Raw genomic sequence first — 27,723 nt, forward strand, 5'->3', positions numbered from 1 at the left:
TATATATATATATATATATATATATATATATATAAATAAATAAAAGTTAGACTTGCTGGGCATGGTGGTGCACACCTTTAATCTCAGAGGCCTGGTAGGCCCTAGGCAATTTAATAAGACCCTGTCTCAAAATAAAAAATAAAGATGGCTGGGGATGTGGCTCAGAGGCTAAGTGCCCCTGGGTTCAACCCCTGGTACCAAAATAAAAATAAAAACACACACAAAATTTAGAGTCTTCAAGCACAGATGATAGAGAGCTTTGAGGCCATAAGCTTCAGAAATTTAAAAATGCTTAAAACACACCTGGTGCCTAATATCTTTTGTTCAATCATTTCCTTGAATCTTCTTACTCCGTGTGTCCAGAGCCTTTGTATATATAGGACGTTACCTGTATAGCTATGCAAAATGGCAACATCTACTGAAGGACAATATTCAGTAGATGTCCAGCCTCCAAAACGAGAGGAGACCCTCAACTGCATAGAACCAGAAAATGCCAACCTGCCAACAGCTTCTCTGACAGTTTGTCATTGCAGGGTACTCTGGGGCTAGACACCACCATAAATCTCACACTACATTTTCTACTTGTTTGAGTTTTTGTTTTCAGGCTAAACAATAGCTAAGTGATAAGAACAATACCCTGTAAACATTCAGGGCTGTAAGTCTCAGGTGCCAAGACCCTGGGCAGCAGGTGAATTAGGGGGATTAATTCACAGCAGATGTGACACTAAGCAAGAACTTTGAGAAAAATATCACATACCTAATGTGAATGCATTACTGACTCAATGAAACCAAAATGTTTCTGCAATTTGAAATGTACTTTTTCAATAAAAAATCACAGCGAGCACTATTCCACTAAACTGCCTGGGTTTGTTCTCATATGCTACTTAAGCACTATGGAAGGTTTTAAAGCTTTATATAAGAACCAAGAAAGCTTCAAATAGCACAGGGAAATAATGATCCACAGCTGTGAACAGGGATTTCCAAGCAAGACAAACCTTTCCAAGACCATCAAAGAGGAATATCTTAACAGTGATGGAATAAGAGGGGTAAAAGAGAAGCCCATAACCACACTGTGTTGCACCTGTTGGGTGGACTGTGGGGCTGAATCACCAGGAAGAGCCAGCTTCCAGGGAAGGTCTGCAGGAGTCAGCAGAACTGCGGCAGCTACTGCCTATGGACCAGAGGGTCTCCAGCGTCTTCAGGGATCTTACTCTCAGAGGCCAGAACTACAAAATCCCCCTGCAGCTATCTGTGGGAGACCAACCTTACACGTGACTGAGTTACACTCCCCGGCTGGGTGCTGAGGCGCTCAGTCGCAGAAATGTGGCAGAGCTTTCCTCACCCTTCTTGGGTTCGAGGCTCGAGGGTCGGGGTCTCGTGCATGGGTGTGTCTTCCTACAGCCCCATGGGTGGAGCTACGCTCACCTGTTCCTTTGTAATATAACCCCTTGCCCTGTTTAGGATAGAATCTTCCATGGCAGTGCCTTGCGTGTGTGTCCTTCTCTTACTGTGCCCTTGGGTGTGGCCTACCCAGGTGTCCGTCAACCTGCTGACAGTGGACATCATGAAGTTAGACTCAGCCCCCTGAAACCTGACCCCTTGCCTCATTTGAATAGCTTCTCCTCAATAAAAGGAGTCAGCGCGTGCTCTCGCTCTCGTTCTGGACCCTTAAGGTCAGAGGAGCCGTCGTCACAGCGACTAGAGACACAAATACTTTTTTCTTTGGAGTCACTCCAGTTAGCCCAGTTCAACTGGAGTGACCCCTGAGCCTTTTAGTCTTGAGAATAGAAACCCAGCAGCTATCCTAGCATATAATTTTCAAGATCTTCAGATTGTAAGACTGAGGTTTTCCTGACAGAAATACCCTGGCAGTCTGGCATCCTGTGGACTCGGTTTCCACAACCTGCCTCAGTGAAGTTTACCTTCTAAAGTCCAGCAGGTCAACAGTCACTGCTGCCGTTAGTTTATAGCTTACGTTACTTACAAGGATCAAATGCTTTAAGACCACCATTCCAATTCTGTTACAAGCTTTTATTTTTCAAAAGTTCATTTTGAAATTTTTGTTTACGTACTTGAAAGACAAGATAACCGTTCATCCCACCAGGCTTAATTACACTTTCTCCTTTTGCAGAAATGCAGGTCTGCTTTTTCACCTGGCAATTCTATATGCTTTAGATTTCTTATGTTGCCATTTTTCCCTTCCTTAGGTTCACTCAGTGACACTGGGGACCTCTGTTTTCATAGATTCTCTGCCTCCTTAGTCATTTTATTATGTTCCTGAGGACTTTTTTGAATATCCTAAATCATGCAAGGTTAGGACATGACAATAGAATAAATCACTCTCATAGGTGGATTACTATTCAAGAGAATGTTTATCATCTTTGTACAAAAAATTGATAAATACACTGTAGAACATACACATTTAAGATTCTAAGTGACTTTCTTTAAGGAAACAGGTAACATTTAAGTTGTAAGAAAACTGTCTAAAGTTCCCAAAGCTAGGAGGACCAGTGTTCCTCCTGCTCTGAGAGGCAGGGACTCTCCTGGGCTCTTCCTGGCAGTACAGGAATGTGCAGGCAGAGGCTCTGACAGAGGTGCAGATGCTCCTCTCTTCAGCAGGTGACACAGCCTGCAGGGAACAGTTTCCTCCTCGGTTTCTGTTAAATCACTAGAATCACTATCTGTTCGGGTCATGGTCTAAGAACTAGTACTTTTACTCTCTAAGTGAACAGATTTGAAGGGAAGAGGACCAGGCAACCAGTCTCTAAGAAGAGGTGGGATTCTGGTGATCTGGGGGCTTTTAGATTCTGCCCATGAATCAACGAAGAGTCAGTGTAGCTTCAATAAAAAAATGAAGTAACCCCAATGGCAACTCGCTGTAGAAAAGCAACCAAAAATGGAAAAGAGGCTCAACTGTACATTTCCAAGCATTCTTTTGAAGAGAAGTTTGCAAGAAATCCAAGTTAAGGTTTTTCCTCCATCTTTAAGTAAAGGAGGCTCATTCTAGGGAGATGGCCTTCTGGGGAGCACAATCCACCATTTCTGTCTCGCACCCCACTGTCACAGGAACATTTATGGGAACTTTGTTGCTGCTGAACTCCATCCCAAGAGCTTAGGTGAGATTTGTGATCTCCACAAATGTGCCTGGGCACCAGGGAGCAGTTGAGAGTCCCTGTGTGTCTACTGCACAGACAACGAGGAAGCCAGCAGGCCTGGGCCGGGCAGCCCTGGCCAGGGAGCTGGCCTGGAGATCACTTCCACAGGCACCTCGCAGCCTCGCTTTCTGTTTGCAGAACAGCATGTGACTTCAGCAACACTTCCCTGTTCCCCTCTCAGCGCAGGTTTTATTTACCCTGCCAAGGCTTTGGAAGTGTCAAAGAATGAGGTGTGATGGAGCTCAATGTTTAAACAGTTACCCGGCAGATGGAAACCGTGTGTTAGTTATTAAAAGCTTCCCAAATGAAATTCCTCATTACACACTGCTGGGTCAAAGTAGCACTTACTTACTTGCTCACAGGTCAGAAAGACTACAATGTCGCCCTCCTCACCCGAGTGGTGAATTTCAAAGATAAGGCGTAAAATAGACTGGAAAGAATCCTTTTGAGCCCCACTAAGGTACACAACTTCCACAGGGTGCTTATTTTTCACCTCTATGAGAGGCACGTTTCCATAGTAAGAGCTGAGTTTGCTGACCAGGAGAGGGGAGCAGTTAATTATGAGCTTCAGCTCTGGTCTTGCTAGCAAGACATCCTTGAGAAGTCCGAGTAACACGTCGGTGGCAATGCTGCTTTCATGGACATCATCCAGGATGACGACCCCATAGCTACCCAAGAAAGGACTGGACATCATTTCTCTTTGCAGCATGTCGTCAGTACAGTACCTGTAAAGAAGGCACATTACAGTTAGAATATTCTGAAGAAAGTCATGCAGAGAACTTTCCCTTGTATCCTTTTCTTTAAATCAGTGGCTCTACATCTTCACTGGGACCAGGATACTGTTGAGGTGGTAGAATCTACAGGCCTCCAACATGGGAAAATAGACATCAAGAAAATTTACACCCAGTTTGTATATATATATATTCATGGGTTCTCTAAGGACGATCGCAGGTTGAAGACTTCTGCCTAAATGCTTATTATAAATAGTAACAAGAGCTGTGTTTAACATGGACCCAAAGCTTTATAAATAAAAAAACATTACCACAAAACACCCTCACCAGGTAGGCATTGTCCCTTCCCCTTCATCAGTGGGAGAATTCTCCGTAACGGCATACGCTTTCCAGGCTCGCAGCCAGCTCCCACAGGGAGATCTCCATCACTGGCGGTGCACGGTGGGAGTGTGTCCCTAATATGTTGTCGTCAATAAGCTTGGGCTCTCACTCCAATACTAAACAAACACAAGTCTCTAAAGATAATCTTCATATGAGAACAGCATGCAAATTGGCCAGAATGCCTGGAGACAGCAGGAATCATTAATGATTTTAATGGATTTTTTCAGCAGTTCTTGGGATTTTATTTTTAAAAATAATAAAAAATAACCTATCTGTCACTCAAATATCTTTCTGACATATATTTATCTATGTGTTGCTTAAAGAAAGCAATTTTACACATTTTCTAGCCATTTAAGGTATTTGCTATTGTTTGTCTTTGTACATAATGGTTCTGAGACTGCTATTCTCAGAAAGGACTGATTGCAAGGCTTTTTCTCACTAGCATTTGGAAACTCAGATTTGGGGAGGGTTTTCACCCTTTCTTCCCAGAACTGACAGCACTGGCCCACTGCGCCTAAACCACACAAGCAACAAGACTGAGGCTGCCCTGGTGCTTTCCTCCGGGGGGTCTGGAAGCTTGCACTGTACTAGGCAGAGGGTGCTTATGTGACCATCCTCCATTCAGACCCCTGGGCACTGAGTCTAGTGAGTTTCCCAGGAGGACACCACTTTGCATATCATCACAACTCACTATGCTGTGTGACCCCTGGGAGAGGACTCCTAGAAGCTCATGCTGGTTTCCTCTTAACTTCAGCCCATACCCCATTTTCTGTGCTGGTCTTGCTTTGTATCCTTTCACTAAATATATCTTGATTGCAATACATCTTAGGTGTGAGTAAACTATATTCTGAATCCTCCTGGCAAATCATCATACCTAGTGGGTCTTGGGGACCCTGGCACAGCTCTCAATTGACCACTTTAAAGGAAGAAAGAGAAGAACAGAAACACGGTTTTAGCTCCTAGTGTATCAGGCAAGCTGCCAGTCCAGGGCAGACGGTTTCTCACTTAACCTTCAGAATAAATCTTCAGGGTAGATTTATTACCATCTCATTTTTATGAATGAGGACCTGAGATTCAGAAAGGCTAAACACCCTGTCACAAAGCCAGGCACAGAGTCAAGATCTCAACCTGAACACCTATCATGTCTGATGCCACTGTTAAATTACAGATTGCCTCCCTGGCCTCTACATCTTGGGGATAAAGTTCCTGCTTTTCTCTGTTGCTCTGTGGGATCAACGCATTTCCTCTCGGCCTTCCTTTTCATACGTATTCTCGTGTCTTACCAAACGGGCAGCGACAAACTGCAATCATTCCTTTCCTCAAACTTAAAGAAGAAAGTATCTTTTGACTTCTTCAACATTGCATTTTATTCAAGATACAGATGAACAAATGTAGGCATGCATAGTTTGGCCTTCAGGTCCCCTTTTTCGAAGGTTAATTAGTAGGATACAATGCCATCTTGTTATTGGTTCATCTTAAAACAAATCATTTTAATCTATACTACTTCTTTAATGGTAGAAACTGAATCTCTGTTCCTTTTTCAGCAAAACCCATCTCAGCACTGCCGTCAGACAGGAGGCGTGTGTGTTACGTAAATACACATAGGTGTAATTAGAAAAAGAGAAGAGGGTGACCTATTTAAAACTCAGCAAGCAAGGCCTGGCTTCCAGATGATCATATCAAACTAAAGGAATCACAAAGGCTCACCCTAAAACTTACTACACAAATCTTCAATTTTTTCTGACATGGATATATTTCAAAGATATATTTCTTACATTTATGTGTACAGTGCTTTAAAAAGTGCTGTTACTGATAACCATGAAAAACATATAGATACACTGCCAAGGTTTCAGGAAATGCAGTACAAATTTTAAATTCTTAAGACTGCTGGGTGCCGTGGTACACCCCTATAATTCTAGGTAGGTAGAGTGCCCCTAGGTTCAATCCCCAACACTGCAACAAACAAACAAACAAGCAAACAAAAACCCCCTAAGACTTAAAAATGCTAAGAATATGATAAAATATTTAAAAGTTTTATTAACATTAATATTTTCTAAAATTTTATATGTTGAGTTTGATCTTAATGGAAATTTGAGAACTTTCAGTTTTCAAAACTGAAAAGGTCAGTATTTAAAATCCATGTGTCACTTTTACAAGAAGACTACTTTGGGTATATAATATTCAGGTATCTTCTTTTTTCAAAAAAGGCCAGAAAAAAAAGCTTAAAGAATGAAACTGTTATATATAGCATCAAAAAAACCAAAAACAAAAAAACAAAGTAGAGGACATAAGATGGCTTTCCTGAGGCCCACTATGTGCCTGATGGATTAGTTTTCAAGGAGTTATGAAGAATACTGCCTCCTCTAATCAACAATCAACCTTAAATCCTTTGCCTTAAGTAGCAATTCAATCTGAGCTTATTCAAAATTATGGCTAGCATACCTCCCCAGGAAAATGAATCTGGCTCCAATTATAAAAATCTAATTAGAAATTTAATTATAATTACAAAATGGCTACCACCTACATACACTATGCGTGGGTCCCCTATATGGACTCACCCAGGCCTCACAGTACCCCTCTGAGCAGGTGCATCAGTCATCCGATTTTAGGGATGAGGAAACTGAAGCACAGAGGACAGGTTCATTATAGAGTCACGCTGCCTCCTCCAGAGCACAGAGCTCCAGGAGGAAAATAAGGTATTGTTTTCGCCTCCTACCCAAGACTGCACCCCATTCACAGCAACAGCAAGCAGGACGTCTCCTGACTCTGCTTGGGGGAGGTCAGGGTGAAGAGAAAGCCCCAGGTCCCAGCAGCAGAGCTGTAATACGAAAATACAAAAACATGAGCAGCCAGCAGCCAGCAAGAGCCCCAGCAGACCTGCAGCGGCTGAAGCAGGCTGTCATCAGAGTGCCTTGCACCGCAGCCCCACTCACCCAAAGCTCTTGTCCCTATTAAGAAAGGGACACTTTAATGTAAATTGTGGACCTTCCTTTGGCTGTCAGAATTGAATGCTTGAGTTTTGCACCCTGAATAATCTCACAAAAGCAAGTCCAATATGTGATAGATGTTTAAATGGTAGGAATGTCTTGACCTACTCTCAAATATGATTAGATTTCCAGTTATTCATCTTAGTAGCTTTCTTTTTTAAAAAATATTTATTTTTTAGTTGGACACAATAGTTTTATTTTGTTTATTTTTATGTGGTGCTGAGGATCGAACCCAGGGCCTCGAAAGTGCTAGGCAAGCACTCTACTACTGAGCCACAACCCCAGCCCCTCATCTTTGTAGCTTTCTAAAAAAATAAATAAACACACACACACACATACACACCTGATTTCATATTAAGATAAAACCATTATTCTATTTTTAAAATGACTATGTCCAAGGGTTTGCTGATCAAAGAATTTTCAAAGTCTAAATGGCATTAAAGATATAAAAACACAAGCACTTACTTCAGAACCTTTAGAACCATCATTTAATTAAAATCATGACAATTCATAAGGCTACTTTAGCCAGGCATGGTGGCGCACGCCTGTAACCTCAGTGGCTCAGGGAGGCTGAGGCAGGAGGATCACGAGTTCAAAGCCAGCCTCAGCAAGAGCGAGGCACTATGCAACTTAGTGAGGCCCTATCTCTAAATAAAATACAAAATAGGGCTGGGGGCATGGCTCAGTGGTCAAGTGCCCCTGAGTTCAAACCCCAGTACAAAAAGAAAAAAAAAGGCTACTTTAACCTGTAAAAGGTGAAGAGTGAAGCTACCCCCAGGGCTCCTTCCCTCTTTCAGCATTGTATGTCATGCCCGTCTAACTGTGCAACTAGTCTGTGAGCTCCCAAGAGGCAGAGAAGGTTTCCATTTCTTGTCAGTCATGCACCATTTACATAACAGGAACTTTATAAATATTATTAGAAATACTAACTTGATGACTTGGGCCAGCAGGGCTATATCACTAAGGTAATGTGTTCTCAACAAGTTCAAGTCAGAGTGCTTTTGGTGTGAAGATTCCCCATAGCTTGACCCTAGCCTGAATCAAAGTCTTCTATTTCTGATGACAGAACATTTGCAGGAAAGCAGCTTAGTACAAATGAAACAAGTCACATGGGCTTTTTGAACGGACACGGAGCCACATTCAAGTCTGCAGCAGTAGCTAGGCCAGAACAATTCTATTTCCTTCCTCTAGCAAATTTGCTAGCATCCTCTGTGGGATAAGCAGATTGAATGTTGGGGATATGAGTGTGCAGAAAGCCATCTTTGTCCTGTTCTTCTGAAGCATAGCTGCCTAAATGGCATGTCATGGCCCGCTGGCATGCCCCATAAGTGGGTTATGGATGTGCAGATACACCAATACTGATCCCAGTATATGCAGATCCCCTCAGTTCCTGGAGAGGCAGGCAGCACCCGGGCAGCTAGAGCCTACAGGTGGTCACCTCTGGCTGCAAGAAGCACCCACCATTTCCTTGAGGTGCTGGACAGATACTCTGTCTATGAGGGCTATGATATAAAACTGCTCAAGAAGCACTGGTCCAGGACAGTGACTTTTCTAATTTTCCTACTTCCTATTTCCTTTTCTCCTTTCTTCTTTGTATCAAGCTCTCGGAAGCCTTTACTCAAAAGAAATCTCACATGGAAGCTAAACACAAAGAAGAGGTACCACAACTTATAGTAGCCACAGAGAAGGCTCCTGGGATGCCTTAAGACACTGAAAAAGAAAGTTGCAGAACACAGATGGAAAGGGTGTGGTGGAGGCTGATATATAGGAGCCCAGAGGGTTTCAAATTCCTGTCAGCAGAGGGTCAGGAAGCCTCCTGGTGTGGGTGACTCTCCCATTGAGTTTTGAGTGACTGGGAGGAAACAGCCATGCCCACAAGAGGCCTGGATTCTCTGCATAGGGAAGCACAGGTTAAACGCACAGAAGCGTAGAGGCCCCCACAGCTGGCACACAGGTGATGGTGTGGGCGTATGAGCAGGCAGAGCTCTACAAGTATGAGCTTGTAGGTCTTTGGGCACCAACCTAACAAGCTGCAACTTTTTCCTGAGGATTATGGGAGCCATGGAAGAAGTTTTGACACAGAATCTCTGATGGTGCCAAGGTGGGGACATAGCTGGTGCGATCAGGCTGGACACTGAGACACAGTTATTATTACCCCAGATGCTCAACCCATAGAAGTAAGAATAATGCTCTTCCAGGATCACAGAGCCCAGGCCAAGGGTCATCAGGGAGCCGATGAAGTCTCCAGAACTAACCTCAGGATCGTTTCACTGGTACAGCAGTTTTCAAAAGGGATCACGTAGCCAACTTCATGCCCGATGTTCACATCCATCTCATCCGCTACCCTCAGGGCGAGCTGGACTGCAGTCTGCTTACGGACCTGAGTGCACACCACGCCCCCATGCTGGTAGTGAACGGAAAGGCAATATTCAGCACACCACTGAGGAACCTTAACAGGGAAAAATGACACAGGGTCAGCTCCCACTATGACAAACACGACAACCACAGCAGGGACAGCTCTGTTGTAGTAGGATCCGACTTCTAAGGGACTTTTTCTTTCACCAGTCACCAAAGGACTGTACTGAATCTTCTTAAATGGAACTCTGATCAAGCTGTATTATGTATGCACTGTCATGAATTAAGAATACACCAGAGTTAGTAGGGAAATTGAAACTATTTAAGTTTGACTCTCAAAGAAAGACAAAAATAACGAGAAAAATAAAAAAATATTCTTAACCTAAGCTATTTCTGAAAGGCTCATCTATTTACAGATTATTATTTTCTTCTGGTGATAAGAAAGCCTCATCAAAAATATAGCTTCTGGCATCTGCTATTATGTTTTAAGAGTGTAAATATTAAATAGCATTTAAACGAAAATGAGCAACTCAAAGCATTTACTTTTAAATTTAAATGATCATAAAAATAACTAAGTAAACTGGGTGACCAAACATTCTTCTGGTATGAAGACTAAAATATTCTGGTAATTTGGTATCTAAATACAAATGGTTTCCCACATAGATTTGGAAAGCAAAGCTGCTTAGAAAATACTTTTATCTAAAATGTGTTGTATTTGGGCTGGGGATATAGCTCAGTTGGTAGAGTGCTTGCCTTGCATGCACAAGGCCCTGGGTCCAATCCCCAGCACCACAGGAAGAAAAAAAAAATCTGCTACTAAAATGTTTTATGAATCAATTGATTTTTATCAAGTTAATTTGTGTAAGAATTGTTATAGCAGAAAAGTACTGAATTTATCTGTAAGCTACAATCTTAAGATACTATCAATAAATTCTGCCTTAAATGCATTAAAAAAAATCATTCCAAGAGTATTTTTAACTAGATCTAAAGCATCTGAAAGTTGGAGAATTTTTAATGATCTGAGGTCTCCTATTTATTAGTCTTATCGTGGAATTCTTAGATTTTAATCCTCACTGTAATTTGAAATATTAGTAATTTCGAGATGAGTGAGTATGGCAGGCCCTCACTTGTATTAAGAAAGAATGCACTCCCTCCATCTGAAGACAGGGGGCAGCCTTGTCAACGGGTTGAAATTACTAGTAACTATCTACTCATTGTCTATTTTGTTCTATGAAAGAAGCAGGTTTAAGATGATGTGCTCAGGAAATCTGAAATCAAGGCAGAGCCAAGAAATCACAAAGCACCTACGGGGCCAAAGCCAGCATAGGCCTGGCTTGTCACTGACCTGACCCACATCAGCCACAAGTCTCCCAAGCTTCAGCTCCCTTGTCTGTGGGGGGAATGTGTTGAATGGATGAGAGCTGTCCTTCAGGCATGCGCTCCATGGGCTTCGTCATTCCCAGGCATCGGATCCCGGTGTATTTCCTAACCATGGCAGAGCTGCCACCCCCCAATTCCCCAACTAGACTCTGAACTCTGAGAGCAGAGATCTGTCTGTTTTGGTCACCAAACTATCCTAGTGCTCAATAAATGTATGATAAATGAACAAATTACTTACTTATACTTTCCAGAAATATTTTAAAATTTGATGATTCTACAGTCTAGAATTGTTTCACAATCATCAATCTGAGAATTCACATAACATTTTGTTTCCCTCGTTCCTTAACAAATATAAATATATATAAATAGGACAAATATATAAATATACATATATTTATATATAATATACATGATTATATAATATTTGTCCCAGTAATATAGAACTATAAAATATATTTTTTATAATATTTCATATTATAAAATATAGTCATATAAAATAAAATCATAATATATATTTATTTTATTTATATATATATATCTCCTAATCAAATCCTTAGTTTTTAAAGTGACTTCCTTCATGTAAGGGTCCATAATCCAGGGTCCTTAGTGTAGACCTCAGATAGCACTCATGTGAAAAACTGCATTAAAATCACTTTTTGAACCTTTGTCTTCCCGCTAGACTGGAAGATCCTTAAACTGAACATGTATGATTTATATCCGTCCTCAATATTTAATAGAGGACCTGACACATGGAAAATAAATATTTGGATGGATGGATGATAAAGACATCATAATTGAAAAGAAGGCAGAGAAAGGCTGGGCTCAGGACTAAGCACAAGAGAATAGAACCTAGGAGAAATAGGCAGTACCCATTAACTAATTATGCATAGGAAGAAAAAATAAATATTCCATGGTTTCTAATATAAAACCCCAGAGTAATGGCATAAATTAATAACAACTGTTAATTAGAAAGTAAAATAAATGAGTGAAGCAAGATAATAATACTAAGTTCTATTGAGAGGAAAAGAGATGGCCTTTGGGACTGTCAGGAAGATGGTCAGTATGACGGTCCCTGACTAAGTGACAATGAGAGACATTAGGTGGAGCTGCCTGAGGTCAACTGAGAAGCAGGCCTAAGAGAGAGGTCAGAGCTAGACATAAAGGCATGGCAATCCTAGAATTTCAGAGCTAAAAGGAATCTCTGGAAGCCATGTAGGCCAATCCCCTCATTTTATTTACTTGAGAAAATAAAATGGGAACAGTCCTTCCATATGTCAGATAATATCTAGGGCAAGGCTGAACACACACGTTTAGTGGCCAAGTTCCTAGCTGTATAGAAATTACAACTAATTTCAGAGCACACACTCCACTAGGGTTCTCACTACATAAGATGCGTCTCCGCTTTGGGCAACAACTGTTTGTGGGTAGGAACAGTAAGAGATGGGAATACAAACTGAAGGGTCATTTCTGAATATAAAGGAATGAGACAGAGCTAGCTGTCCTCTCTATTAGAATTCCTGCATGTTGTCTTGGAATCACTCTAGGAAAGCAAAGGTGCATTCTGAAGTTTGATTCCTCAGCAAATTCCAAATATTGGCCTAAAAAAGTTATGATGCAGCAAATGCTGGAAATTTGGATATTTTCTACTTTTGAGGGACACTGAGGCTATAGCTCTTTAAGGAACCCTGGAATTCTGTGCCATAATTAACAGGAAGCCTACTGCTGGTGTCTGTGCTCCTTGTCCTGCCTGCAATTCTCCTCTGAGTAGCCACTCGGCAGCTTTTCCACTGTCCCTCAGAATACCTTCCTCTTCTCACTACTGAATTACCTACCAGATAGAGGTCTCGAAGACATTCCCCATCAGGAAGTGTTACTCTGGACAGGTTAGTCACCAAGTTGACTTTACAGGAATTAGGAAGTACAGCTAACTGTGTCTTTTCACAAATCATTTGGCTTTAGCTGTCTTCAGAGAAACACTGAATCCTGGGCGATTTTGTGACTTAAATGGCACTGAACATTTAGCAAAAGTTATGCAATGTGGTGATAAAAATAGGAAATTGCTCCTTTAACATATGAAAAAAATAATTTATCTACAAAGCAACTTGCTGGCAACTTTGGCAATAAACAAGTCCCAAGATTATATGCTGGGCCTAGAAACTCTCCCCAACTAGAAATCAATACTTTAAATTTTTCTTTCTAAAGCTTGCCTAATAATTTCTCAATTCATTTTATAGATGCAGTTTCCTGTACTGTATGATATGCCAAATATGTTCAAGCCAGAGCAGTGAGGTGTGTCTTATGCTATGCCCCAAAGCCTATGTCCCAACCCTGAAGCCTGCAAGGCAGGCAATCAGTGTTAAGCAGAGACCAAAATGTGCATCCCAGCCTTGCACCTCCTACCTGGAGGAAAACGGCTAGGACTTAGGCTGATCTGCTGCTGTGAGAATAGGAAACAGGAGACCCCCGGGTGACTAAAACCCAATCCACGGATAGCCTTGATCATCTTCAGTTACTGCAACTTGTACAAATTCGGAAAGTGAAGCAAAGGTGCTCCATTCCTGACTTTGAGCAGCATGCACAGAGGCTGGATTACTGGATCCTGGGGGAGATAGAATCCAAGGTCCTTGGGTTGGCTGCAGATTTCCTGTAAGAATCTGCAGCCAGCTCCAGACGGGAACTAGAATATAGCAGCAGCAGCAAGCAGCAAGCATGGTCTTATCACTGAGGTGTGCAGGAGGATATCCATGTGAGCTGTAATGGTATAGAACCTTCTGCCTGTCCATCCGCAGCTAGAGATTGCTTTACCACATCTTATGGCAAAATGGTTAAGTAAGAATAAAGAAAGTGAGAGAAAAGACCTGTCTCTGTGAGACAGGATACTACTACTGTTCTTTTCAACACATCTAGTCCCAAAGGGCCCAAGCCTTATTTTTAAATCACTAGTCTGTCCATGAGGCCAGACTCCTTTTCTGCTTTCCTTGCTTGGTGTCACTAGGGCCCCCAGTTCTGTGGCAGAGTGCCAAGGTCCCAACCACTCACTCATATTTCAGTACCAGAATCACAGAATTCACAAGGTAAACGAGACTCTGAGGACCACCAACTCCCCAAAGGTGTGACTCCCTTCAATAGGGTCCTTGCAGAGTGCCTGTGCCTAAGGTGGCTCGTCCTGCCCAACAGAACTCTTTACAGAGTGGTGGGGCCCTTCTGAATCAAAGGTCGCACATCCCTGGGTATCGTAATTTACACACATCTTGATTTGGGGTGAATACAGGTACAATCTACCAGCAGAAAATGATGGGAAAGTTCGCCCAGTCAGTAGGATGGAGATGTTCTATGCCATCCAGCTTCTGAAATTCGATCTTTTATTTTTTAATTTATTTTTGCATTACAATTCTTAATATACCATTATACCATGATTTATCATATCTCTGATTATATATAAGGTATGTTGAAGTTAGATCTTAGACATTTCATGCTTATTCACTTCACTGACCCATCCATTTGTGGGGAATTTCAGGACAAGTTAGAGAAGAAGCAAGAAAAATAGATAGTTCTAAAAATGTTTCACTTTCTTTCAGGCTCTTTCACAAGCCTGCCCCAAAAAAACGTAATAGGGAAAGGCTCTACAAACAGATGAGACACTGTCCTCTTTTCCCCTAGGGCGGTCATAAAATAGCTTCCATAACATCTGCACCAAACAGTGATGGAATTTTTAGGACCTTTGGAAGACTTGGCTCTGGAGACAGGCTTTTCTTTGAAAGGTTTTAAAACTGTGAGGAATAAGGAAATAGTCTTAGAACCTCTAAAAATAAATAAGTAACCAATCTATTTCCAGAATTAAGAAAACAACCAATGAACAGACCCATTTCTCATCATTTAAGTACAATTTTTATTTCTCTGAACCTGAAGATACACACTGCCTTCCCACTGAAGAGAAAACAGGCATGATTTATTTAAGTTATTGGGAAGCTAAAAATATCGGGAGAAATCACGGCTAGGTATTAATGCATTCCAAAATACATAACAATTTCTTCTCTTAAAGATCACAAATTCTAAAAGAAAACTCAAATAGTATATGGGAAATTTTAAAAAAAAAAACTGTAGATGTGGGTTAACAGTTCTGAAGCTCTGAGTATTCTAAGACTAAACAAGTAATAAAAATATTGTAAACAATGAGAGCCACGTTTCTCATGGAGAAGGGAGTTACAAAAAAATATGGAAATTGAGAGGGCTATGATGGGCCCTGTGGTGCTGAACTGGTATGGGAGGCCCCACTAGGAACTCATACTGAGATAGAGAGACAGACAGACATGAGAGAGAAACTTTTTCCTTGCTTTATCCACCAAGAGGGCTTTGAAGAAATGACAAACCAATGGCAGTGGGCACAGCTAGGGTCCAGGTCCTGGTTTCTAAATGCAGCTTGCTGCTAAAAGGAACCAGTCTTCTTGAGAAGAAGGGCTGTTGCCTAGACTGGCACAGGGAATATCCTGGATGAGCCTGGCACATCTCACTGGGCCAGAAAGCAAAGAAGTATTGGAGACAGATGCAGGTAAGTCAAGGACACAGAAGTGACTTTGATGTTCCCACTGGGCATATCAGGGACAATTTGAGTAACAAAAATAAATTGGGAGGGCCCACCATAGCCCTCCCAATTTCCATATTTTTTGTAACTCCCTTCTCCATGAGAAATGTAGCTCTCATTGTTTACAATATTTTTATTACTTGTTTAGTCTTAGAATACTCAGAATTTGAGAACTGTTAACCTGCATCTACAGTTTTTTAAAATTTCCCATATACTATTTGGGTTTTCTGACAGAATTTGTGATCTTTAAGAGAAGAAATTGTTATGTATTTTGGAATGCCTTGTAATGAACTATAATCAATAGAATAAAAAATATAAGAGTCTGCACTGACATAAATAATTAAATAAATGACAAAAAGAGAAAGCTGATAAATTCTAAACAATAAATGTAGAAGGGATGTTGAAATGAGAAAAATCATCATCTGGCTACCACCAGTGCAGTCTTGGAAAGGTCAGCCTCAGCAAGTCACACTAGACCTGGAGGTGAACGCCGAGAAGCACGCGTCACAGCGGCCTCCAAGTACAGACCTCCTGAGTAAGGAGGGGGACAGTAGCGCCACAGTAAAAACCAGGCAGGCACCACCTCACCGATGATCAGATGTAACACCCCCAGCTGGGAAGAAGCCACATGTTAGGCCTCTGATAGGACGCTCTGAGAGGGGTCACGGGGCACTTCTGTGGTCTTCCTGCCACAAAGGCAGAACCTGAATTCAACCCTGGGGATATACCAGATCATTCAAACAGGGGAAGTTCCACATAAGATCTCTCTCCACAAAAGTCAAGGTCATGAAGGACAAGGAGATGCTGAGGTGTTGTTACAGACTCAAGGAAAAAAATTAAATCATACGGAAATTACAACACAATTTTGGATTGGATTTTTGAACTAGAAAACAATTTTTTAAAATAAATTTATAATTTTCCCCCATGGGTAGAAAATTGATTAAATGTGAATGACTAGAAATTAGATAATAATGAGAGGTCAGCAGTACACTCCCTGTTTGAGTAATTACATTGTGACTATGCTCTGTTTTTTAGTACTTGCTGAAGTATTTGGAGGCACAGGGCATTGTGTGATCAACCAGTTCTTCAAACTTTCAACATAAAAATGTGTGTGTGTGTGTGTGTGTGTGTGTGTGTAACAGGGCAGGGGGAGGGAGAGAATAATAAATCAAATATAGTAAAATATTATTCTTGGGGAATCTGAGTGAACAAAATATGAAAAATCTCTGTACTATTGGGAATTTGTTTTTTATAAGTCTTAATTAACTGCAACATAAAATTTAAAAAATTTTAAACTTGCCATTTGTTCACAATAACCAGGAAAAATATACTCATTTAGTTCTACTGAAGACTTGGAAATGAACCTTCATGACAATTAGCTTCTTGTGGTGAACTGAAATCAACCGTTGTAACAATAATTTATCATGAACATAACATAATATACTCTTGATATTGGCAGTTATAAACCAGATTAAAAACACTTATTATCCCACCTCTTCTCCTAATTACATTTAAAAACAAGTAGGTGCCAGCGGTCACAAACAACTTGGAAGTGATTCCGTAGAGTGGAGAGTATTCTTTTCATCCCAATTCAGAAAGCCACATGACATGAGACAGCCAATCATCAAATTCTTCTTAGCTACAGTTTGTCATCTAAAAAATGACTTGGGCTGGGTTGGAGTTGTGGCTCAGTGGTAGATCTCTTGCCTAGTATGTATAAGGCACTGGGTTCGAGTCTCAGCATTACATATAAATAAATAAATAAAATAAACATCCATGGACAACTAAAAACTTTTTTTTTTAAATGACAGGTTTTTTAAAGATTTTTTTCAGATGATTTTTGTGTTCTATTCTAATTCTTTCATTATAAATATCTATAATTTAAGAGTGAAGCATAGCTCTCATTTAAATCAAAACTCAAAGTTCCACTACAGCAGTAGCAACCTGGTCAGTAAAGATTCATTAACTCTTTAGTTTTTGGGCTGAGAACAAACCAGGCTAAAATATGACTGTAGGAGGTCAGAACATGCCAGCCAAATTATGCCACTCTGGTGTATTGATTATCCTGAACCAACTTCACCAACCAGCACAACCACACATTTTGATTATCAGAACCCTGGGCACATACATGTAGCAGTTAATCCCCTGGTGGGCAAATAACACCTACCATGTCTTAAAATATAACATGCAAAATAAGATAATTTAAATGGGTTATTCTAAAGATAATTCAGGGATTCACTAAACATAATCAATTTCCATACAAGTATTAACTGTTATTCAGTTGTCATTAGTAAAATAAAATAAGTTGACTTAATTATGATATCTGAATTGCTGATGCTTTTTTGTTTTAGCTATTATTGTTATTATAGCAGAACACTATGCTGTGACATGTAATTAAACACACACACACACACACACACACACTCTTACACACAACACCTAAAGCAAATTGTTTTTGTAGAGGTTACTCACCTGAGAGCTCTTGCCACATTTAGCATCTCCTGAAATGATCACAATTTGATTTTGAAGCAGATTCTCCATAAAGGAGTATTTTTCTTTCCATATTGGAAGCTCTTCTCTTTCTTTCAGAAGTTTATAATAACGCGATGAATATGGCAATCCATCAAAAGGGTTCAGTTCCAAGTCCTCACAGGCCAGGATCCCTTCCTCATCCCCATCGCTGGAATCTAGGGATTCAGGAAAATAGCGCTTTTCCGAGGTGGAGTTTGGACACTCCAGTTCTTCCTCTTCCATCTTGTTCACCAATGAGCTCAGGCAGCCGACACTCCCAACCGAGCTTCTCCTCTCAGTAACCCATTGCAAAAGGGTTTGAAAGCCTCCTAACACACACTGGGATGTCCCCGTCCCTAAGACGCAGTCCCAGGTTTCTGGCAAGTGAAACTCCTCAAGCCGGCACCAGTTCCTCTTGCTGTGGACCCACTGTGCTGGCCTCTTCAGTACTCTTCACATGTCAAATGACTGTCAATAAACCATGCTAAAAAATAAACACACGAAAAAGAATGCAAAATCAGGCATACAAATGAGAAGTTAGAAACTACAGGCATTCAAACAAAAAGCAAGATTTTTTGAGCTAACTTGCTACAGTCTGTCATTTCTGCCACTTGCTTAAAGGACCATGAACAATTTTGGCTGGCTCTTACAGGTTAGTGGGCTGCAACTTCTCCCTGGCCATTTTGGAGAATGACTCCCCAGCAGGCCTGGTGCTCTCGGCCTGAGCTGTCACAGGCCTCTGCCTGCCCTCACGGCCAATGGAAAGCTGCGGGGTGGGGGTGCGGCTGATCAATCACTGGTGACCTAATCCCATGACAAAAGAGAGCTGTGAAGGCCTGGTGAGGGTTCCCCTGATGTGGGCTTCCAGAAGTCTCTTATTATTCAAAAATCCTCTAGTTTAAAGAAAGGAGGTTAAAAAAACTTTTCATTTTACTTTTGTTTGTGCCAGTTTGGAAAGTAAAGTGAGGGAAGTGAAGGTATTTCTTTCTTTTCATGTGTGGTTATACCAGCTTCACTAATAAGGTCTTTTGCTTAATTAAATCAGAAATTTCCTGCATATTTCTTGAGATTTTTGGATCTTCAGCTCAACATGTCAGATCCAAGAGCTAACAGAGGGCAACCTCTAATTTAAATGAAGAGAAATTACCTAAGAAATGGTAAGGTGCACCAGAAACTTATCCCCCATTGTCAGGCAAGTGGTCTTTCTTCCTCCACACACTCACTGTGATTAAAAGAGGGAAAAAATCCAATCAGCATTGCTGGGGGACGAAAGGGGTCCCTTCTCACATTAACCAGGTAAAAATTAAAGACAGAAAACTCAAGAAAAAAAGAACAAGGGCTGGGGATGTGGCTCAAGCGGTAGCGCGCGAGCATGCGGCCCGGGTTCGATCCTCAGCACCACATACAAACAAACATGTTGTGTCCGCCGAAAACTAACAAATAAACATTAAAAAATTCTCTCTCTCTCTTAAAAAAAAAGAAAAAAGAAAAAAAGAACAAATCGTAAAATACAGTCCTTGATATGCTTTCATTTAATTTCTCTCTTCACACACCACCTGGCTTAGCTATTGCTTCAGGCAGTAGAGCCAGGGGCTAAAAGGACTAGCTGGTCCCCAAAGGCGAGAAAAGCCCTCTCCATTAGCCAAGTGGGGCTCCAGGGAATAGTCACTCAGGAAACATTTGCCTTTGTGGCTTAGATCGACAGATTAGGGGACACACACACACACACACACACACACACACACACGCGCACGCACCTGGGTGGGAGCAAGAACAAGGTAGAACTTTTTTTTTTTTTTTAAAGAGAGAGAGAGAGAATTTTTTTAATATTTATTTTTTAGTTTTCGGCGGACACAACATCTTTGTTTGTATGTGGTGCTGAGGATCGAACCTGGACCGTACGCATGCCAGGCGAGCGCACTACCACTTGAGCCACATCCCCAGCCCAAGGTAGAACTTTCATAACCTTACACATGAGCAAGTTGAGAGGGAGAAACTAAGAACCAAAGGAGGAGAAGGACTTTTTAGCTCTATGCAGGTAGAGTTCTTAAAAATTCATTCTGAAAGCCACTGTTTCACAATTAAAATGGAATTATAATGGTGTGTGACACAAACACCACACATGGCTTCACTTCAGATCTCGCTGCCCCTGTGGTGTGAGACACAGACCAGCTGTAGGAAACATGTGGCTTCACATCCCTGGACAAATGGACTTCAAGACGGTATCCAAGAGCCAGAACATTAGACTGCCAAGACAAGATGAAATTTAGCATTATATTTATTTATTTTTGTTCTGATTAGAGTCCCTTCAAAGGGTTTTCATACTACATGTAAATTAAACTGCTATTACAATCCATGATTGCCTTAGGTATTATTTTGCTGCTATTTCTTAACTGTTTTGCCTTAAAAAAAATTGATTATTTTTATTTTTTACCAAATGTTTATTTTAATTTCTAAAACTCCCTCAGTATAATAATCCTGTAATTATAAGAAAGTCATATAAAGCAGGGACCCTTTGAACCTTCAAGGAACAGGCACAGGTTCTGAACAGACCTCTTTCTAGAGACCAGCGGCTCCCCCAGCCCTTGGTTACACATTGTGCTTTATCCTCACTGCACTAACACAGCGGAACTAACATGGGCCACCATCCCTTCACACTGTTCCAGTGCAGTGATTTCCTCTCGCCTAGAACCTGAGCTGGCCCTGTGACTCACTAGGCCCAAAAGAATGCAGTGACGCTGAATCACTTCCAAGGGACCCCTCGCTTGGAACACTCCGTTTTGCAACCGTCTATGACTCTGAGATGCCCAAGCCACAGCGGCTGACAGCACAGACTCCCACTGTGCTAATGGGCTGTTGAACATGCTGCATCAAGTCTGCAGATGACTGCAACCCCAGTCAATACCAGACTGAGAAGAAAGGCACCCCTGGGAGCCCACTCAACATAAAAAGAAACACCTGAGAGATAACACATGGTCAACTTCATTGTAAGCTGCTATGTTCCAGGGTAGTCTCTCCTGCAGCAGCAGACAACCAAACTTCTACCTTCTGCAGAAAGTACACGCACACTTTAAATTTTTCTTAATGATGCTGGGTCACCATTATATTAGTTTCTACAACAGGATGATGACCTCAGATTTCCCTGAAATAAACAGGGTCAAAACCACACTGCTGCCCCAGAGTCCTTCCTGTCCAGGGCTTCAGTGCCCGTGCCACCCTGTGGTCAGCCTGCCTTCCTAGGGAGGCTCTTCTAACCTGCCCCACTCACGGGCACACTAGATACTACACAGGCTTGTCAGACAGGTGTAACTGTAATGCTTAAGTCCGCAAAGGGCAGAATATAGAATCCAATGAGTCTGAGATGAAAATAGCAAGTTCACAGCCTCTGGAACGCCCTTCAGCCAATCCAAGGAACTTTTTGTTGCTATGCCATTTGGGTTCTCGATTTGGAAGGGGGAGTGGCTGAGACCCATGGAGGCTGAGTTTTTGGGCCCACCAACTCCACTGATATTCACACACCTCTCTCCATTAGTCCTGCATATGGACTAAGTCAGGCTAAAAGTCCCCCTCCCCCACCGCCCAAAGGTCATTAAAAATGTACAAGAGGTCCATGTCCTGCTTTGGCAAATTTAATAGTGCCAACCAAAAGAAGGAAAAACAAATAATATGGTAGATTATAAATCACTCAAAACAAAATTTAATGAAAATTGTTCTGTTACCAGTATAAAGATTCCACTGTAAAAATTTTGAATCTAAAAGACTGACATTCACTCCTTTTCAAAGCTCTCGTTTGTGTATGCTACATGTACTGCAGTTTGTCAGTGACTGCCCTTTGAAGTGAATCTATTACAACTCTCAAATGGGCATCCATGAAAATATGTCTAAATAACAGACAACCTCAATAAGACAGAATTAGAAGCTGATTCAAGATGAAATCATGTCTTAGTCATTTATATATGTTAGGGCTAGTTGGATAATTCTGGAAATATAGTTCATAGAAAAGGAAGGACAAAATTTTCAAGGGATTAAGCGAAACAAGATTGTAAAATTGATCCAGAGTAACATTTTATGTTTATGGTTGGATGTATCTTGTTAAAACTTTGGATGTGAGGTGTCCCCCCAAAGCTCCTGTGTTAATACAGGAATATTTGGAGGTGAAATGACTCGTTGCGAGAGCTGTGACCTAATCAGTCCATCCTAGTTTGATAGACTGGGTGGTAACTGCAGGCAGGTGGGGCATGGCTAGAGGAGGTGGGTCACTAGGGATGTGCCCTGGAAAGGTACATCTTCCCTGTTGCCCCTCCCACCTCCACACCCTTCTACCATGATGTTTTGCCTCACCTTGAGCCCAGAAAAATGGAATCAGCCATCTGTGGACTGAGACCTCTGAAACTGTGAGTCCCAAATAAACTTTTCCTCTTTTAAATTGTTCTGGTCAGGTATTTGGTCACATGATGAAAAAGCTGGCTAACATATAGCTCTTCTGCATTTTTTTCCCTGTGTTCAATTTAATACAATGGATTCATCATACCTATCAAATCCTCAGCAGTCTCGCCTACCTCCCATTTTATGTCCTTAAGATCTGTACCCTTAAACTCTAGTCTCATGTATTCAACTACATTATCTTCTGCTTGGATATTTATTTAATGGGCATTTCAAACTTTGCATGTCTGAAACTGAGCTCCCAGCATCCACCCCAAAGCCACAAATCTTCCCCACCATCTGTTTGTTAATTCTTTCAGTTGCTCAGGTCAAAATATTTAGTTATCCTAGATTTTTAAAATTTCAGAACCCACATTCGATCTTCAGATGATGTGGTAGGCAGAATAGTGGCTTCCAAAATGTCCTAATCTCTGGAACATGTGAATCTGGAATGTTCTTTGCCTGGCAAAGAATGTGACGAGGGACCTTGAGACCAGGAGACAGTCCTGGAATACCTGGGAAGCCCTTAGAGGCAAGAAAAGGGATTCTCCTCAAGTCTCCAGAAAGGACCATATCCCTCTTGACACCTTGATCTAGTGAAGACTTTTAACCTAAAGAACTGAAAGTCAATAATTACCACTGAATTCACGGTAATTCATTATAGGAATAGTAAAAAACTAACACACCCCATCACATAGGCTCTACCTTCAAAAAATACCAAGGGCCCCATAAGCTGTACTGTGAATGCCTGGTCTGAGCTCCATCCTCTCTCACCTGGGTTACTGCAATGGCTTCCTTTCCTATCTCCTCTTTTAGCCCCTTTCAAATTCTCCGCACAGCAATGATCCTGCTAAAAGTCAATGTGAAAATCTCCAATGGCTTCCCATTTCACTTTGCCTCAAGGAAAAACCTAAATCCTCAGTGGAATCAAGGGGTCCAGCGTGATCTAGTCCCGCTGCCCCCTGCCCCAGCTGCCAACAGTGGGCTGCCCAGCTCACTCTTCTCCAGCCCCAAGCGCCATCACGTCACCTCGGGAAGCTGATGCTCACTCTTCCTGCTCTGAAGTGCTCCTCCCTCAGATACCCAGTGGCTAGCTCCCTCACGGAGATTTCCATCCGAGGCAGCTCAGGAAGGCCTCCCCAAACTTGACCAACTTCTGGCTGCCCAGACCCCCTTCCCATCCTTTTCAGCTGCTGCGGTCTTCTCCTCAACATCACCGCCTGACGCAGCACATAGCCCCCTTGTTCACTCCTGTGTCCTCCACCAGCATGAGGCTCCAGGGAGGGGTCTGTGCCTCTCTTGCTCATCATATTCACAACGAGCCACAATGCTGGCACATTCAAAGCTTTAATGAGTATTTGCTGAATGAATGATGGCACTTCAGTGACATTTTATCAAGTTTTCCAGGTTGTCCCATGTTCCATCAGTCACCAAGTCCTTTAAACTTTCTCAGAATCCTATCCCTTACCGTTCCCCAGGCTATCTACCTTCCCTCCTTCACCTCTCCACCTCAAGCTGTCTTGCGTAGTTATACTGCTGTCACCTCACTATTCTCCAAGTTCAAGGAATCTTGTGCTGATGAACCAAGTTCAAAACACTCCTGTCAGGAATTCACTATGCTTTTGGATTTTGTGACTTTTTGTGCCTTTTCATTGATGATGTAAAAGTGACTTGCTAGTCTTAGAGGATATTATCACCTGAAATCTGGGCACATCTGCAAACTGGAATATTTATATAGGCTTTTGGTTTTTCCCTGAATCATACTAAAACTCAAATTAATTCCTTTTCAATGTTTGTTAAGGCTGTTTTTTCCTCGATCACTTCAGGAGAGTTACTGTGTAAAAACGAAGCTGTTCATACCATGACAGGTACCACTTGATCCAGCAGCACTGATGTTCAGGGCACCAAGCTACTGGCACCGAGGATGTGGACCATTTACTATCATTCCCTAACTTGTTTTTGTTTGTTTGGGGTTATCTGTATTTTTACTTTGACTATTATTGGAGCTATTGCTTCTTCATTGGTAATTTCCAGTCTTAAACCTAAATATAATGGGGCTCGGTTAGAAATTATAGGCTGTTGAATAACAAAGGAATCATTTTACAATCTTTAGGGATTTTTTTTTTTTCCCTTTTTTTGTGCATTGGGGATTGAACCCAGGGCCTCTCACATGCTAGGCAAGTGCTCTACCACTGGGCTACATCCTCAGCCTTTTTAAATTTTATTCAGGACAGGGCCTCACTAAGTTGCCTAGGCTGGCCTTGAATTTGTGATCCTCCTGCCCCCACCTCCCACATAGCTAGGATTACAAGGGTGTGCCACTGTACCTGGCTGATTTTATGCCTTTAAAGCAAACATCTGGATTTCTCCATGCTCAAGTTTTCTCATCTGCGATACCTACATTTCCAGGTCTTTCATCAACTAATTCAACCAGTACTTGAGTTCCTGCTGTGTGTTTGCACTGTGACCTGCAGAAACACACAGCATGACACACAGTGATGCTCCAGCCTCATGGAGCTGACAGGGCAGTGGGGTGTGAAGTGGAAATTCTTTGTCCATAACGTGCAGAGACTCTTATAGACAAGTAGCTAAAAGAAGCAAAAGTTGGCTGCTACATAATAGGAGAGAAAGACTGTCAGAAATGAGTTCAAACATGAGATGGGTCACACCACAAAAGACCTATATGCTCTGGTAAGATGCTATGTCCTATGTAAGTGTCCCTAACTCACTGAGCTAGTTCTTGATCATTTTTTTTTTTTTTACTCACTCTGCTTTTCTTTACAATTTTTCCTTAAATTTGATTTTACTCTTTAATATTAGCTATAGGTGGGTTAAAGAAAGAGTTCACATATTAAATGAAACCCATATATTTCATTTATATGACCCACCTTTTTCATTTATAAGACCCACCTTCGATTTTCTTAAAGTTCTTAGTGAGATCAACTTCTAGGAGAGCTGATGGCAGTTTAAGGCAAATGGCATCGTGGAAGTAGTTTTGAACAGGTACACCAAGAGAAACCAGGAAGTCCATTTCCACAACCCCACAAATGGAAGAAATACTAAAAACTAAACAACATTTCTCAACTTTAACATTTAAATAATTTTCCAACTGACAGTAAAAATAAGTCCATTCCATGATCTAATTCACAGGGAATATATAATAATACACACACACACACACACATATTATTTTCTGTCTAGAAAGGTTGTTCTTTTTTTTTAGGATTCTCAAATTCATGTTAGCACTGTTTGACTAATGTATTGTTTGAAGAAGCTATAATTTTTATAAAAACTTGATAAATATTTTAACATCTATTTAATGTTTCTTCAAATTCTACAGAGCAATACATTATTAATTATTCATGTTGTATATAAGAGCAAACAGAGTCAGTGATTTAAAAACAGTTCTAATGATGCATCTTCCATAAGACTAATCTTAAAAATTTATAATTTTATCATTTAGCTAAAAAGTCAGATATTTCATAGTTTTACAGATTTCCAGGCAATTCGAACACTACCTTGCTAACATGAATGCTGATTCTATTATGATAGTACAATGTTGAAAAAGTTTTTAATTCTATCCTTTTATGGGAGCAGCTTAGCAAAAGGAAACCTTTGGAACCAAGCTGTAAAACTACTGCAACACTGCATGTACTCCATACATTTATCCAGATTTTCACATCTTCCTCTTGGCCTGGGTTTATGGGAGTCTTCCTGAAAGGAAGATGAATTTCTAGGCCAGCTCTGCAACTCCTACAAAATTAGACATAAGGCTCTGCACAGACTATATGATCAATAAATATTTGCTAAAGAGTAGGCAATATACTTACAATCCATAATGATAAGGTTTAGAAAAGAGAAGGTCAATGAGGCATTAAAAGTGAACAGTAACTGTCTTCCAGAATAAAAGGATTTATTTTTTTGGAGGATGGGATCATGGGTCCAATATTCCATGGAAATTCCACTCAAAGTGCAGTGTGGGAGACAGGGAGCCTTCACCAGGATGTAAATCAGCTCATGGCTTCCTTCAGTGAAAAAAAACCTTGTTATCAGAAAAGTCAGCTGAGCCACACACCTTCCATCCCAGTGATTCTGGAGGTTGGGGCAGGAGGATAACAAGTCTGAGGCCAGTCTGGGTAACTTAGTGAGACCCAGTCCCCCAAAATATAAAGATCTGGGGGTGGAGCTCAGTGGTAGAGCTCCGTATCCCTGGGTTCAATCTCAATACCAAAAAAAAAAAAAAAAAAAGGCAGCTGGAGTACACAGAATGTTTAGTGACATGGTTTGTTGTCATTCAGGTACCAACAGTAAGGCTGTGGCCTGGCACTGGTCTGCAGACCCCTGGGAAGCATGGTTGCATACTGCCACTGATACTGGACTAATGACAATAATTCTACTGATTGGCATTTAGACCCTGCTTCCTTCATGCTAGATGCTATGCTAAGCAATGAAGTACTTTATATGGATTATTTCATTTAAACTCTTAAACCCCACGAGGGTTTACTTTATTATTTCTATTTTTCAAATGAGGAAATTTAAACCTTCCGGGTTTTGACTAATTTATTCAACTTCTAGCAGCTCGTCTGTGACAGAGCAGGTGGCTGAAGTCAGGTAGTCTTGTCCTGGTGTGACCTGAGCTATGTGCATAGCACAAGTTTCACCAATAACCATGTTGCTGCCTGACCTCACTAAAGACAATGGGGTCGTGTTGCACCACCGTGGGTTGAAGAAATCTTGACACTGTGGGAGATGTCAGGCAGCATAAGACAGAAGAACATGCTGAAGACAGATCTGTAAATCTTTTTGATGTGTTTTAACAACACTGCTCTAATGGTCCAGGTAAAGTTAGTCAGATATTTAATATGTGAACTTTTTTTTTTTTTTGGTACTGGGGATTGAGCCACATCCCCAATCCTTTTTATTTTGAGATGGGGGTCTCACTATGTTGCCTGAAATGGCCTGAAACTTGTAATTCTTCTGCATTGGCTGGGACTTCAGGGGCGAGGCACTGTGCCAGCTTAATATGTGAACTCTGTCTTTTGAGCATGGTGTGCCTTACTGGAAACAATGGACTTAATCATTACCAAGACTTGGAAAGCCACTTTGTTTGCCTCAGTTTTAAAAGGCTCAAACTCCCCCAGAGATATCATACTTGTTTTTCAACATCTATTTAAAATCTTGCTAGAAAACATAAGGTCAAAATTCAAAAGTTATTTTCA

General features: G+C 41.2%; 1 protein-coding gene across 1 annotated transcript in view; it reads right to left on the reverse strand.

Moving 5' to 3' along the window:
- Positions 1 to 19,304, reverse strand: part of Dhx32 (DEAH-box helicase 32 (putative)) — a 40,571-nt gene extending 21,267 nt beyond the window's left edge. Inside the window, exons 1-4 of the mRNA XM_015498386.2 lie at positions 19,230 to 19,304; positions 18,044 to 18,566; positions 9,510 to 9,703; positions 3,508 to 3,880 (exon numbers count right to left, since the gene is read on the reverse strand). Of these exons, the coding sequence (XP_015353872.1) occupies positions 3,508 to 3,880; positions 9,510 to 9,703; positions 18,044 to 18,325 (849 nt within the window). The 5' untranslated portion in view covers positions 18,326 to 18,566; positions 19,230 to 19,304. The remainder of the gene's footprint in view (positions 1 to 3,507; positions 3,881 to 9,509; positions 9,704 to 18,043; positions 18,567 to 19,229) is intronic.
- Positions 19,305 to 27,723: the final 8,419 nt, after the last annotated feature.

This window comes from Marmota marmota, unplaced genomic scaffold (genome assembly GCF_001458135.2).
Source record: "Marmota marmota marmota unplaced genomic scaffold, marMar, whole genome shotgun sequence".
NCBI lineage: Eukaryota > Metazoa > Chordata > Mammalia > Rodentia > Sciuridae > Marmota > Marmota marmota.